Genomic DNA, 12,073 nt, shown 5'->3' with positions numbered 1-12,073 from the left:
ATTTGCAGGACTGACCCCTAACCTGGGACCCCTAATTCCAGAATTGACTCCTGATTCTAGGACTGACTTCTCACCCTAGAATTGATTGAATACTGATCCCAGACCCTGGGACTGACCCTGTGCCACTGACTCCTAATCCCAAGACTGACTTGGTGATCCGAGATCATCCCCATGTACTTACTCCAGCTCCTGGAAGCCCACATTGGGGATGATCAGTTCTGAGCTGGAAGAAGGATAAATGAAAGGAGTGAGGGGCTGTGCGTGACTACAGAGCTGCAGCCTGGGCGGCACAGGCCCGAGGGTCACCACATCCAGCAGATCCAGGTCCCACTCTCCCTCCCACGACCTGCCTGGGCTGGGACAATCTGGCCTTGCTTAGATGGCAGGAGGTTGGGGAGGGTACCTGTCCCGGATGGATGCTCCAAAATCCTCCTCTGCCCTGGCTCCAGTTGTACCCTCTGGGGGCTGAGACTTCAGGTCAAGACTCCACCTGTATCTGAAACCAAACACACAGTGCGCCCCAGCGCCCCTCAAACTGCCTGGAGCTAAAAGAAGTCCAAAGACAATGCCTTTTCCTGGCCTGCATCTGTGATGAGTTTGTGGTTCCTCTCTGGTCATTAATAATATTGACAACTTATTAAGAACTTAGCATGTGCTAGTTACCTCTTGAAGGGGCCAAACACAACTCCAGAATTCTCTTATTGCTCTTGGAAATTCATGACTGTGGCTTCACTGTTCTGCATGGTCTGGTCCCTGCCAACCTTTCCAGCCCTGTCTCATATGGGGTTTGCTCCTGCCCTGCACCCCAGTTATACTCTCTCAGAGCACTGGAAGTTAGTTAACTCTTATCATCCTTCCATTCAAAGTTCAACCACTACTTCCTCAGGGAAGGGAAGTAGTAGACCCCCCCTAGGGTCAGGGAAAGACCCTAGCTGACCCCCAGGTAGGTTACATCCCTCTGTTACACACTTTCCCAACCCCCTACCAGCTCTTTTTTTAGTCTTTTTTTTTTTTTAAGATTTTATTTATTTGACAGAGAGAGCACAAGCAGAGGGAGAGAGAGGGAGAAGCAGGCTCCCTGCTGAGCAAGGAGCCTGATGTGGGACTCGATCCCAGGACCCTGGGATCATGACCTGGGCCGAAGGCAGTCACCCAACCGACTGAGCCACGCAGGCGTCCCAAAGATATTTATTTATTTATTTATTTATTTATTTATTTATTTATTTATTTATTTATAGCACGAGCAGGGGACGGGGCAGAGGGAAAGGGAGAGGGAGAATCTCAAGCAGACTCCACATGGAGCACAGAGCCCAACTCTGGCCTCGATCCTACAACCCTGAGATCATGACCTGAACTGAAACCAAGAATCGGGTGCTCAGCCAACTGAGCTACCCAGGCACCCTCCTACCAGCTCTTTTGTAACACCCATCACTGACAATTTTGCATTTATTCGTGGAATATTTGTTTAATGTTTGCCTCTCTCTTTAGATATAGAATTCTAAGAGGGCAATCCTTATCTGGCTGTGCTCACCACTCAATCCTCATTGCCTGGCACAGCTTACAATCAGAGCTCAACAAACAACAGACTGATTGAAAAATTCAACATTTCCTATGACTCCACATAATGTAAATGAGGAAACAGCTTAGTGAAGCTAAATAACTTGACCAAGTTCTCAGCTGGGAAATGGTGGATCTGAGATTGGAACCCAGGTCCATTCCTACCAGGTTATATGACCCTCCCTGAAACACCAGGAAAATCCAGCCATGTTCATCTTTGCCTCCCAAAAGAACTTAGTCTGGTCCCGGGCCAGGGAGCAGAACAGAACTTCTCTTCCCCCATTGCCACACCCCTGGTCCTCAGAGTGGAGCCTGGCCCTTAGCCCATGTAGGGGCTAGCCCATGTAGGGGCCACAGTGAAAGGAGTCCTGGCTGGGTGGCCTTGTTATCACTCCTGTCTGGACCTCAGAGGGACTCTCAGGCTTGGGGATGGCAGGCTAAGGACTGGTGGGACTCACCGGGGTCACTCGCAGATTCTCAACCACTAGGGCCTCCCGTAGCACCAAATGCCCAATACTCTGTAGCTGCTGCAGGGAGATCACCAGTGTCCTGAGAGACCTGCGGGTGTGGCAGGGAGCAGAAGAATGACCCAGGAGGATGGCCCCATGCCACGTCCAGCCCTACCTGCATCCTTGGCTCCCCCAAGCCTACTCACCTGGGGCTGAACACACAGCTGCAGTTAACCACCTGCACAGACAGGCACTCCCCGACCAGCGGCCCCATAGCGTGGCCAACAGAACTGCTGGGGATAGGAGGAATCTTGTGATACACAACACTGGGCTGACCCTGACCGCCAGTCCAGAGCCTATCTTAACCCTGAAACAGGATCCAACCCTCCAAACTAGGAGCTAATTCTATGACTAATGTCCCAAACCTGGAACCAACTCCCCCTTCCCCAACACAGGGTTGACTCCACACTAGGGCTGATCTGAGGGTAAACTACCAGCCAAGAACTAATCCCCCCTCACTCTTGATTCTGACTGGGTCTGGCTTCTCAAGCCTGAGACTGACCCCACTTCCTGAGAATACAGCTCCCAAAACCCAGGAATAAGCCCCCCAACTCATAAAGAGGGACTTGGGTGTGGCACAGATCAGCTTCTCCACATCCAGGACCCAATCCCACTCACCTCACCGATATCTGCTTCTTTTTTTTTTTTAAGATTTTATTTATTTATTTGAGAGAGAGAGAGAATGAGAGATAGAGAGCACGAGAGGGAAGAGGGTCAGAGGGAGAAGCAGACTCCCCGCTGAGCAGGGAGCCCGATGCGGGACTCGATCCCGGGACTCCAGGATCATGACCTGAGCCGAAGTCAGTCGCTTAACCAACTGAGCCACCCAGGCGCCCACCGATATCTGCTTCTTGACCACAGTGAATTCTCGTTTTTTGGGTGAAGCCTGCTCAGAATTGAAATAGTCATTTATCAGTCCCTCCCCACAAAAAAATCACACACACACACACACACACACACACACACACACACACACACACACCAGACGCCCAGCCCAGGGTCCAGTCTCCCAGGGTTCACCCTTAAAGAAAGGTAGAAAGGAAAAGAGGCAGAGAACTGGGCTGTGGGGAGGAAGGAGACAGGCTGGAGAGATGCCTAGGTACTGCATTGGGGGCCTAGGGCATGGAGAAATGGGAGCCCCCCGGTTCCAAAATCCTTAGAGCACCCCTACAAGCTGAGCCTCACTTGTCGGTCATGGGTGCCTGGCAGCCCTCTCAGTCGCCACACACATGCAGTCAGAGCCTTTGCCCCAGGGCCACTGGCTTTCCCTCTGCCCGTCTGCCCTCCTGCCCACCTGCCCACTCACCCTGTTTGCCTCTGACTCAACTGGACTCACCCAGCAGGTTCGGCAATCCCTGCCCTTTAGTCAAACACACAGGCAGGCCTGGAGGTCATGGGTGGAGAGGGAGCCGAAGGGCTGAGAGAAAGGGGTAAGGTCCCTATGGTCAGCTCAGTCGTCCGCCTGCACCAGCTTTAGCCTCCAACCTGCATGCATCCTGGTGAAGTGGGAGCTGGAATAAGGTGGAGATGTAGTTAAGGGAAGAGACAGAACCCTAGTCTGTCCCCACTAGCCAAGGAGGCCTCAAAGGCACAGGTCTCAGGATGCTCCTTAATCATCTCTCTGTCCTCAGTGCCTCGCTGAGGGTCTGGTATGTGGTAGACCCTCAAAAAACTGACTAAATAAATGGATGGGTTAATAAATGAATCCCCTAGCCCCCAGCATTAGTGCAGTAGGCACTCAACACATTTTAATTAATGAGTGGTTGAATGTATGTCCCTAGCTTGCACACGGCAGGTGTTCAGAACACTTCTTAACCAGGAGCCAGAGGCTCTTAACTTGGGGTCTTGGGGGGACTTGGGGTCCTACTAGTGGGACCATAGATAAGCTTCAGGGGGTCTGAAAATTCTTGAAATTGTCTATAAAATATTGAACAATTGTGCATTTTTCTGGACATAGAGGTCCTTGCTTAGGTTAGTAACCCTTAAACAGATGTGCAGTACGTTTACCGAATGAAGGAATGAATGTATATGGGAGTCTGTACCCATGTGTGATTGTAACTGTGTGTTGAGTGCATATCCTGGCCATCCATTTAATCGTTCTGTTTAATGACACCTGCTATATCCAAGACTTATGCTATGCCACCATGTAGGGGAAGGGTGCAGCCACAGAGGTGAATCAGACATGTTCTCTGTCTTTCAGTAGCTTCACAGATTCCAACACCAAACAAAGTGTAGAAAGACTGCAATTGCCATCAAGACCAGGATAGGGTCAGGACCCAGGGACTCAAGAGGAGGGAGGCCAGAGGCACTTTCCCTGAAGAGACAGCGTTTAAGATGGGCTTTTGAGGGGGCACCTGCCTGGCTCGGTCAGAAGAGCATGTGACTCTTGATCTCAGGGTCATGAGTTCAAGGCCCACATTGGGCATGGAGCCTAGTTAAAAAAATAAATAGGTAAAATAACATGGGCTTCGAGGACAGGAGTTGATCAGAGAAGGACATCCAGAGGAAGGACTGCAGGGTGGGTTCCGGAACCTGAGATTTGTCATTTTGGCCTGTGTACAAGGAATGTATCAGGCAGCAGCAGAGATAAGATTAGACCTTCAGAGGAGCTGGGTCTTGCTGTGTGGGCCGTGAGCCAGACATAGTCCCTCCTTGTGCTTCAGCTTCTCCAATTCAACAGAGGGGTTGGAAAGCCCTGTTCTACCTGTTTCCCAGATAATCAGGCATGGATTGTTCTGTTTTTAAGTAAGGTCCAGGTTAGACCTTAAGGCCCCAGATGTTGGGGGAAGGCTTCACCTCCCCAGTTGACAGATAGGGGCAATGGGATCCAAAGGAAGGCGGAGAGGGGACCAGAATTCTTAGCTTGCAGTGCCTTGGCCTTTCCCTCCCTTCACCCCTAAACTCTGTGGCATCTAATCAAGCAGAGTATTGATGCCACCCCTCTGGAAACTAATGTGGGCATTTCCCCTTCTTTTTTTTTTAAGATTTTATTTATTTGAGAGGGAGAGAGAGAGAGCGAGAGCAAGCGAGAGCACAAGAGCAGGGGTAGGGAGAAGGAGACTCCCTGCTGAGCAGGGAGCCCCATGCTGGGCTTGATCCCAGGATGCTGGGATCACCACCAGAGCCAAAGTCAGACACACTCAACCAACTGAGCCACCCAGGCATCCTGGGCACTTCCCCTTCTGGGCAGGAACACAGCCTGGCAAGTTCTCGCTCCCCCTCAACCCTTCTAAGAACTGTCACTTTCTCTTCCTAACATTCCAAAGAAGTTGGGATGTGACAGAAAGTATTGGGCTCGAGGGCAAGATTTTGGAATTCTAATCTCTATCATACACTGTGTGGACCCTAGAAACTCCTTTCGCCTTTCTGGATCTATTTGCCTAGCTGTGTAATGTGCATAGAATGCACTGCATTGCTTTTCAAAGTGTGCTCCTTAATCAGGATCACACACATGGTTGTTAAAAGTGCACATTCCTGCACCCACTCAAGAAATGCTGAAGTAGAATCTCAAAATGTATCTGGGAACCTGAATTTCTATTCTGTTGCACAGTAGGAGTGTGGGAACCTCTGGTCTCTTGGCTGTGACCATCTGGGATTCCTCATTCCATTTTCTGCAACGCAAGATGGATGGTCTGAGTGTGGGTATGGTGGTTGATAGGGACTGAATTCTCACACCACGGGCCTCTGGTGAATATGGGTTTGGGAGAGGGAAGCACAGATCCCAAGGTCAGAGTTCTCTGGCCTGAGGACTAGGATAAGTGGAGGGGCCTGAAGGGTTTGCCCGGCAAAAGAAAACTAAATGTTTATTTAGAAGTGCCCTGGGTGGGTGCCTGGGTGGCTCAGTTGGTTAAGCGACTGCCTTCGGCTCAGGTCATGATCCTGGAGTCCTGGGATCGAGTCCCGCATCGGGCTCCCTGCTCAGCGGGGAGTCTGCTTCTCCCTCTGACCCTCTTCCCTCTCATGTGCTCTCTCTACCATTCTCTCTCTCTCGCTATAAATTAAAAAAATCTTAAAAAAAGAAAAAGAAGTGCCCTGGGTGACTCCCTGCCTCCTCCTCCTCCTCTTTTTTTTTTTTTTTTAAGATTTTATTTATTCATTTGACCGAGAGAGAGAGAGAGAGAGAGACAGAGAGAGAGAGAGCGCACAAGCAGGGGGAGCAGCAGGCAGAGGGAGAGGGACAAGGAGGCCCCCCCCCAGGTCCTGGAGGATACACTAGTGAACAAGACAAAAATCCCTGTCTTCATAAAGTTTACGTTCTGGTGGGTGTGACATGCAAAGGATAGGATATGTATGTAAGTAAAATATACAGCATGTTGGTGATATGAGCTGAGGAGAAAAACTAAGCAGGAAGAGGGATAATCTTTTATGACAAGTGCATAAGATAGGGCCTTCTGGGAAGTGATGTGATGTCATCGCTTGCTTTAACATGGGAAAGAATAAGAGACTGCCATGGCTCCCAGGGACGTCACGACTAGCTCTGTGACGCACCCTCAGGGAGTTCCGTAGAGACCCTAGGCTCCTTTATGACGTCAGCAGCCGGGCTCAGCTACAGGGGAGAGGGTTGAATCAAGAGGGTTGAATCAAGAGGGGGGGGGCCCGCCGGCTGCACACAGGGTCCGTCGCGTCCCGGCGGCGCACATCCGCTGAGGGAGAGCCTTGCCGGCTGCGGCGGCAACTTTGGCGTCCGTGAGAGGGCGCCCCGGGGTCAGGATGCGGCGGAGCCCTCGCCCGGGCTCGGCCACTTCCCCTCACAAGCACACGCCCAACTTCTACAGCGACAACAGCAACAGCTCAGTGAGCGTCACCTCGGGGGACAGCAGCGGGCACCGGTCAGCTGGGCCGGGGCCCGGGGAGCCCGAGGGCAGAAGAGCCCGGGGCTCGAGCTGCGGTGAGCCCGCCTTGAGCGCAGGAGTGCCCGGAGGAACCACATGGGCTGGAAGCTCTCGGCAGAAGCCGGCGCCTCGGAGCCACAATGGGCCGACCGCCTGTGGCGCGGCAACCGTGAGGGGCGGGGCCTCGGGTGCGGGCGGGGTCGAACCCGGGAGAGTTTAGGGAGGGGGCGGGGCCTGGCATGGAATCGGGATTAAGTCTATCTGGACACCTCCTAAGGGGCGGGGCCTGTAGGGCGAAGAGGGGAGGCATCAAATACGATTTCCCTAAGGGGCGGGACCTCGGTGTGATGGACGGTCCTGGGAAGGGGCAGGGAAATCCTGTGATTGGACACAACTGAGGAGGCGCGGCCTCGGTGTTAGCATAAGTAGCTACAGAGAAATAGGGCAGCACCAAGACTTGCCTGGGGGCGGGGCCTCCGTTCCGCTGGGGGATCAACGTCTTGACTTAGCAAGGGGCCCCAGAGCGCTGAGAGAGACCTAGGGTGGGGATGCGGTGGGACCAGTGCCCGTGGAGGCTGCCCCGCTTCTGGCCTGGGGAACCTGCGGCCAGGTCTCGGGGAAAGAGTAGACCTGCCTTGCGCAAGGCCCCAATGGCGCCCTTGGGCTCCCGCAGAACTGGCTGGCTCTCCCGTAGTCTCTGAAGATCAGCTCGACCTTCTCTCAACCCTGGATCTGAGGCAGGAGATGCCTCCACCGCGCGTGTCCAAGAACTTCTTGAGTACGGGCCAGGCCAGCCTGGAAACCCTCTGACCTTCTGGCTCCCCTCTCTGAACTCCAGTTCTCATTTCTGAGAGACCCTGCTCGTTCTGAGCCCCGATCCCATGTCAGTCTCCAGCCCTTTCCCTGAGTCCAATCCACCTTCTCTTAGCGTGAACTCATTCTCCTTGCCCCCATCTAATTCTCCTAGCCCAACCCTCTCTTCCCAAGCCCCTCCTGAACCTCAAACCCCACGCTCTCTGAGCCCTTCTTCAGCCCTGCCCTTCCTCTAAGCCCCCTCTCCTCTCCCCAGACCTGCTGTTGCAGGTGCTGAGCGTGTTGCTGTCCCTGGTAGGAGACGTGCTGGTCATTGTGTACAGGTCAGAGGGAGGGAATGGGGCGGGGAGCAGGGCCGGACCCGCGGAGGCTTGAGCCTGACTCAATCAGACCTGGCTGAGTCGTGTCCGCGGAAGCTGGGTCTAGGACCTGGCGTGGGGCTGCGGGGTGCATTAGGGTCCCGGGCCTCAGTCTCCCTCCGGTTCTTCAGGGAGGTCTGTTCCATCCGCTTCCTGCTCACGGCTGTGTCACTGCTGAGCCTCTTTCTGGCAGGTGAGGGGGTGGAGAATCCCCTAGGGCCCCAGCCCTGGCTGCTTTGCAGCCAAACCCGGCACATTTTCTCCTATATCCCTTAGCCCACTCAACACCTTCAGCTGCTCACAGTCCCCTTCAGAGCCCACTAGCCCCCCTCAGATGCAGCAGCCCCCCTCAAGCCTTTTCTCTCCTCACCACCCGTTTATGCCAGGGAAACCCTCTCCCTCGGCTTGCCCTTAGACCACTCCTCTTTCTCCAGCACTCTGGTGGGGGCTGCTGTACCTGGTCCCTCCTTTGGAGAATGTGAGTCAGGGCAACTGTATCCCAGGGTGGGTGGTTGGCAGGGTATAACCCTGGAGATTGTGGGGGTCCCCTTGGTTTGTGGGAGGGGGACAGCGCTGGAGGCTCTAATCCTAAGGAAGGGATATAAACAGATTTCTGAAGGACTGTGCCCAGAGATGGTTGGGGGTCTCTGAGAGGTCCTGGCAGGTCAGGGAAGGGAGGGCGGCAGTCCTCAAAAAGAAGGCCCTTTGAGTCCGGCTGCTCCCAGGCTGATGTGGGAGAAGAGAGTGGGTGGGAGCTGAGCAGCGCTGTATTTTGTCCCTCCCTCCTTCCAATAGGAACCTCAGGAGATGCTGACTCTAAGGTGAAAGAGGGCTACTGGGGTGGGGGATTAGGGGGCTCAAATGCGCTTCTGTGCGGGGCCTTACGGGAAGTGCCCAGGGGGACAGTGAGCCAACCACACGCGCCAACCTCCCGCCCGCAGCGAGTACCACGAGCGCGTGCGCTCCCAGGGGCAGCAACTGCAGCAGCTCCAGGCCGAGCTGGATAAACTACACAAGGAGGTGTCCAGCGTTCGCGCAGCTAACAGCGAGGTGAGGCCTGCAGCCTCCTGTCTGTCCAAAGTGTCGTCCCGTGGCTCCGCACACTGCTCAGTCCAAGGTCCACCTTGGAAACCCCTTGCGGAGCCCCGTTCCCTGGGTCCCGAGCGGTAAACCCCGCCCCAGAGCCCTGACTTGGGATTTCTCCCAGGGCCCACAAAATCCAACCCAGAGAACCGAGTCCCAGAACTCTGCCCCCCGAAAAATCTGCCTGCAAGCTCCGTCCCTCCAGGACCCGCCCTCCCTCTTTTCAGAGAGTGGCCAAGATTGTATTCCAGAGGTTGAATGAAGACTTTGTGAGGAAACCCGACTATGCGCTGAGCTCTGTGGGTAAGACCCAGAGACACTGCAAGACAGACTCAGATACACGGAAAGGGGCGGAGACATTGACACAGACAGACCTACGCACATGCCCGGCCCAAAGAGACCGACCTCGGAGACCCTGCCCCAGCTGTCTGTCAGGCCTGGGAGCCTCTGAATGATGGCTTCTCCCTGCTCCAGGGGCCTCCATCGACCTAGAAAAGACATCACACGACTATGAGGATGCGAACACTGCCTACTTCTGGAATCGCTTCAGCTTCTGGAATTACGCGCGGCCGCCAACGGTTATCCTGGAGGTGGGCCTGGAACCTGGATCCCAGAACCAGACCGGGGGCGGGATGCTTGGGAAAGGACCGCACAGCTCCCTGGAGGTGGGACCCGGCGGAACTGAGGGCGTGGCGCTGGGCGGGGCCCTGCCTGGCAGAGAATGGGAGCGGTTGGGGGCGGGGCCTGGTGGTGCTAGGGACTGGGGCACCGAACAGGATCTGGCTGGACAGACACCCGGACTCCGGGTGGACGACTGGGCGGAGCCGACGAAGAGGTTGAGCTGGGGGGGACGGGGGGCTACCTGAACCAACGCCCAGGCCGGGGAAGGGCCGAGTAGCTCTGTCGGTGGGTTCTGAAGGTCTACCTGCTCGCCTGCAGCCAGATGTGTTCCCTGGGAATTGCTGGGCTTTTGAGGGCGACCAGGGCCAGGTGGTGATCCGGCTACCGGGTCGTGTGCAACTGAGCGACATCACCCTGCAGCACCCACCACCCAGTGTGGCACACACCGGGGGAGCCAACAGCGCCCCCCGCGACTTCGCAGTCTACGTGAGTGGGGCTGAGGCTAAGGAGGTGGGGGATTTTGCCTAGAAAGTACCAGTCATGGAAACTGGTGTCACTATCTGAGTCTTTGCTTCTTATCTATAAAATGGAGATACTACCACTCGCCTCTCAGGCCTATAGGTTATAATTACAATCATATCCAAACATTAGGTATGGCTTTATTGAGCACTTATTCTGTGCTTTGCTTTACATGGATCATCTCCTTGCATCCAGTCAACAACCTAAGAAATGCTATCATCTCCCCTCTCACTGATGAGGAAAGTAATGCTCAGAAAGGGGATCTTATTTGCCAAAGCCACACAGCTAACAATTGGCGGACTAAACTGCAACCTGGTTTCTTGGAGCCCTCATCCCACACTACACTACCCTAACACCAAAAAATAAATGAGAGCGTGCATACAACTACTGCCATTGTAGGTCCTCCATAAAGTTGCTTTTTTCCCTCTCCCACCTGTGCCTCACTGTTCCCTCTACTCACTCTTCACCCACCAGGGCCTCCAGATTGATGATAAGACTGAAGTTTTCTTGGGGAAATTCACCTTCGATGTGGAGAAATCAGAGATTCAGACTTTCCACCTACAGGTGTGTGTCTCTGGGGGTGAGGGTGCTAAAGGAATGGGACAGCAAAGGAAGACTGGAGAGGAAGGCAGCCCTTGGGACAGCAGGCCTTGGCATGATCCATTTGTCTCCCCAGAATGATCCCCCAACTGCCTTTCCCAAGGTGAAGATCCAGATTCTAAGCAACTGGGGCCACCCCCGTTTCACATGCTTGTATCGGGTCCGAGCCCACGGCATGCGAACTTCAGAGGGGGCAGGAGACAGTGCCACAGGGGAACCCCATTAAACATGCTCATTGTTGGAGTAGAGTGCAGGTCTGTGTTCAAAGAAGCTGGATCCATGCTTAGGTGGGGTGGGGAGGGCTCTGGTTGCCTTTGGTATATAAATATGGTGGTAGGGGGTCTACTTTCCAATGCACCCTCTTAATTTGGAGAAGTTCAGATCAATATAATAGCAGCTTATGTTTTTGGAGTACTTACCATGTGCAAGAGATGGTGCTCTGGACATTCTACACATTATCTAACTAATCCTAACCCCAGAGGGGGAAACCGCCCAGGTCACGAAACACTCAAGGGAACAGTGCCACAGTGGAACCCAAATCTACCTTCTTCCAGAGGCCACCCTCTGTAACTCAGAGCTGCCAGTCAGCCTGAAGCCATATTTGTGCACCTTGCTTCCTACCCCTACCCTCTGGGAAAGTCCCCCCAACTCCTGCTAGGTGCAGGTGGAGAAGTTAACTACCCCTTTTCTTGAAGTAAACACTCAAAAACTAAGGAGTCTTGAGAACCTGTAGGAAGCATCAGAGTCAGAGTTGATGGAGGCCTCTAGCCCCATCTCAGGCTGTCTTTACTGCAAGGCCCAGTACAAGTGGTGTAAGTGTTCATCGGTCCCTGCCATCAGGGAGCCTGACAGGAGGGAGGATGCTCCAGGAAACAATTTCTTTATTGATCCACGAATTCTTTACTCTAACGGTCAAAGTAGAATTGGAAGAATAAAAGATGGAGGAGACAGGCATCAAAAGATTAAGGAGTTCTACCTGGACAGAGAATAGAAAACGGGGACCAGCCTGAGCAAAGGAACATGCACCATCTTGCCTCTTAGGATCCTTCCCAGTGTGTTCATGCATTGAAAGTATATACATATAGATTATGAACAGCTGTTACATCTCTAGGAAGTGGAATGCATAAGTATGTGCATATCCATTCCTTTAAATTTTCAGGATATTACTTTTGTAATTTAA

General features: G+C 53.6%; 1 protein-coding gene and 1 pseudogene across 6 annotated transcripts; one reads left to right on the top strand and one right to left on the bottom strand.

Moving 5' to 3' along the window:
- Positions 1-3,557, bottom strand: part of LOC112827274 (fer-1-like protein 4) — a 32,003-nt pseudogene extending 28,446 nt beyond the window's left edge.
- A 3,101-nt stretch (positions 3,558-6,658) lies between these two features.
- On the top strand, positions 6,659-11,136 carry SPAG4 (sperm associated antigen 4). 6 transcript variants are annotated; one of them, XM_073880498.1, is made up of 12 exons: positions 6,659-6,954; positions 7,572-7,676; positions 7,968-8,034; positions 8,202-8,263; positions 8,505-8,548; positions 8,866-8,891; positions 9,012-9,120; positions 9,381-9,456; positions 9,628-9,743; positions 10,093-10,260; positions 10,768-10,857; positions 10,970-11,136. In XM_073880498.1, exons 1-12 carry the CDS (start codon positions 6,777-6,779, stop codon positions 11,117-11,119), a joined length of 1,191 nt encoding a protein of 396 aa, XP_073736599.1. In that variant the 5' UTR covers positions 6,659-6,776; the 3' UTR covers positions 11,120-11,136. The 6 variants fall into 6 exon arrangements, with proteins under 6 accessions (XP_073736599.1, XP_025731995.1, XP_073736600.1 ...); XM_025876210.2 differs by having other exon boundaries at positions 6,659-7,086; XM_025876212.2 differs by having other exon boundaries at positions 6,861-7,067.
- The last annotated feature ends 937 nt before the right edge of the window (positions 11,137-12,073 follow it).

This window comes from Callorhinus ursinus, unplaced genomic scaffold, assembly GCF_003265705.2.
Source record: "Callorhinus ursinus isolate GAN/ISIS: 27379988/994484 unplaced genomic scaffold, GSC_fseal_2.0 scaffold38, whole genome shotgun sequence".
NCBI classification, from domain to species: Eukaryota; Metazoa; Chordata; class Mammalia; order Carnivora; family Otariidae; genus Callorhinus; species Callorhinus ursinus.
This window is presented reverse-complemented; position numbering and strand designations above follow the sequence as displayed.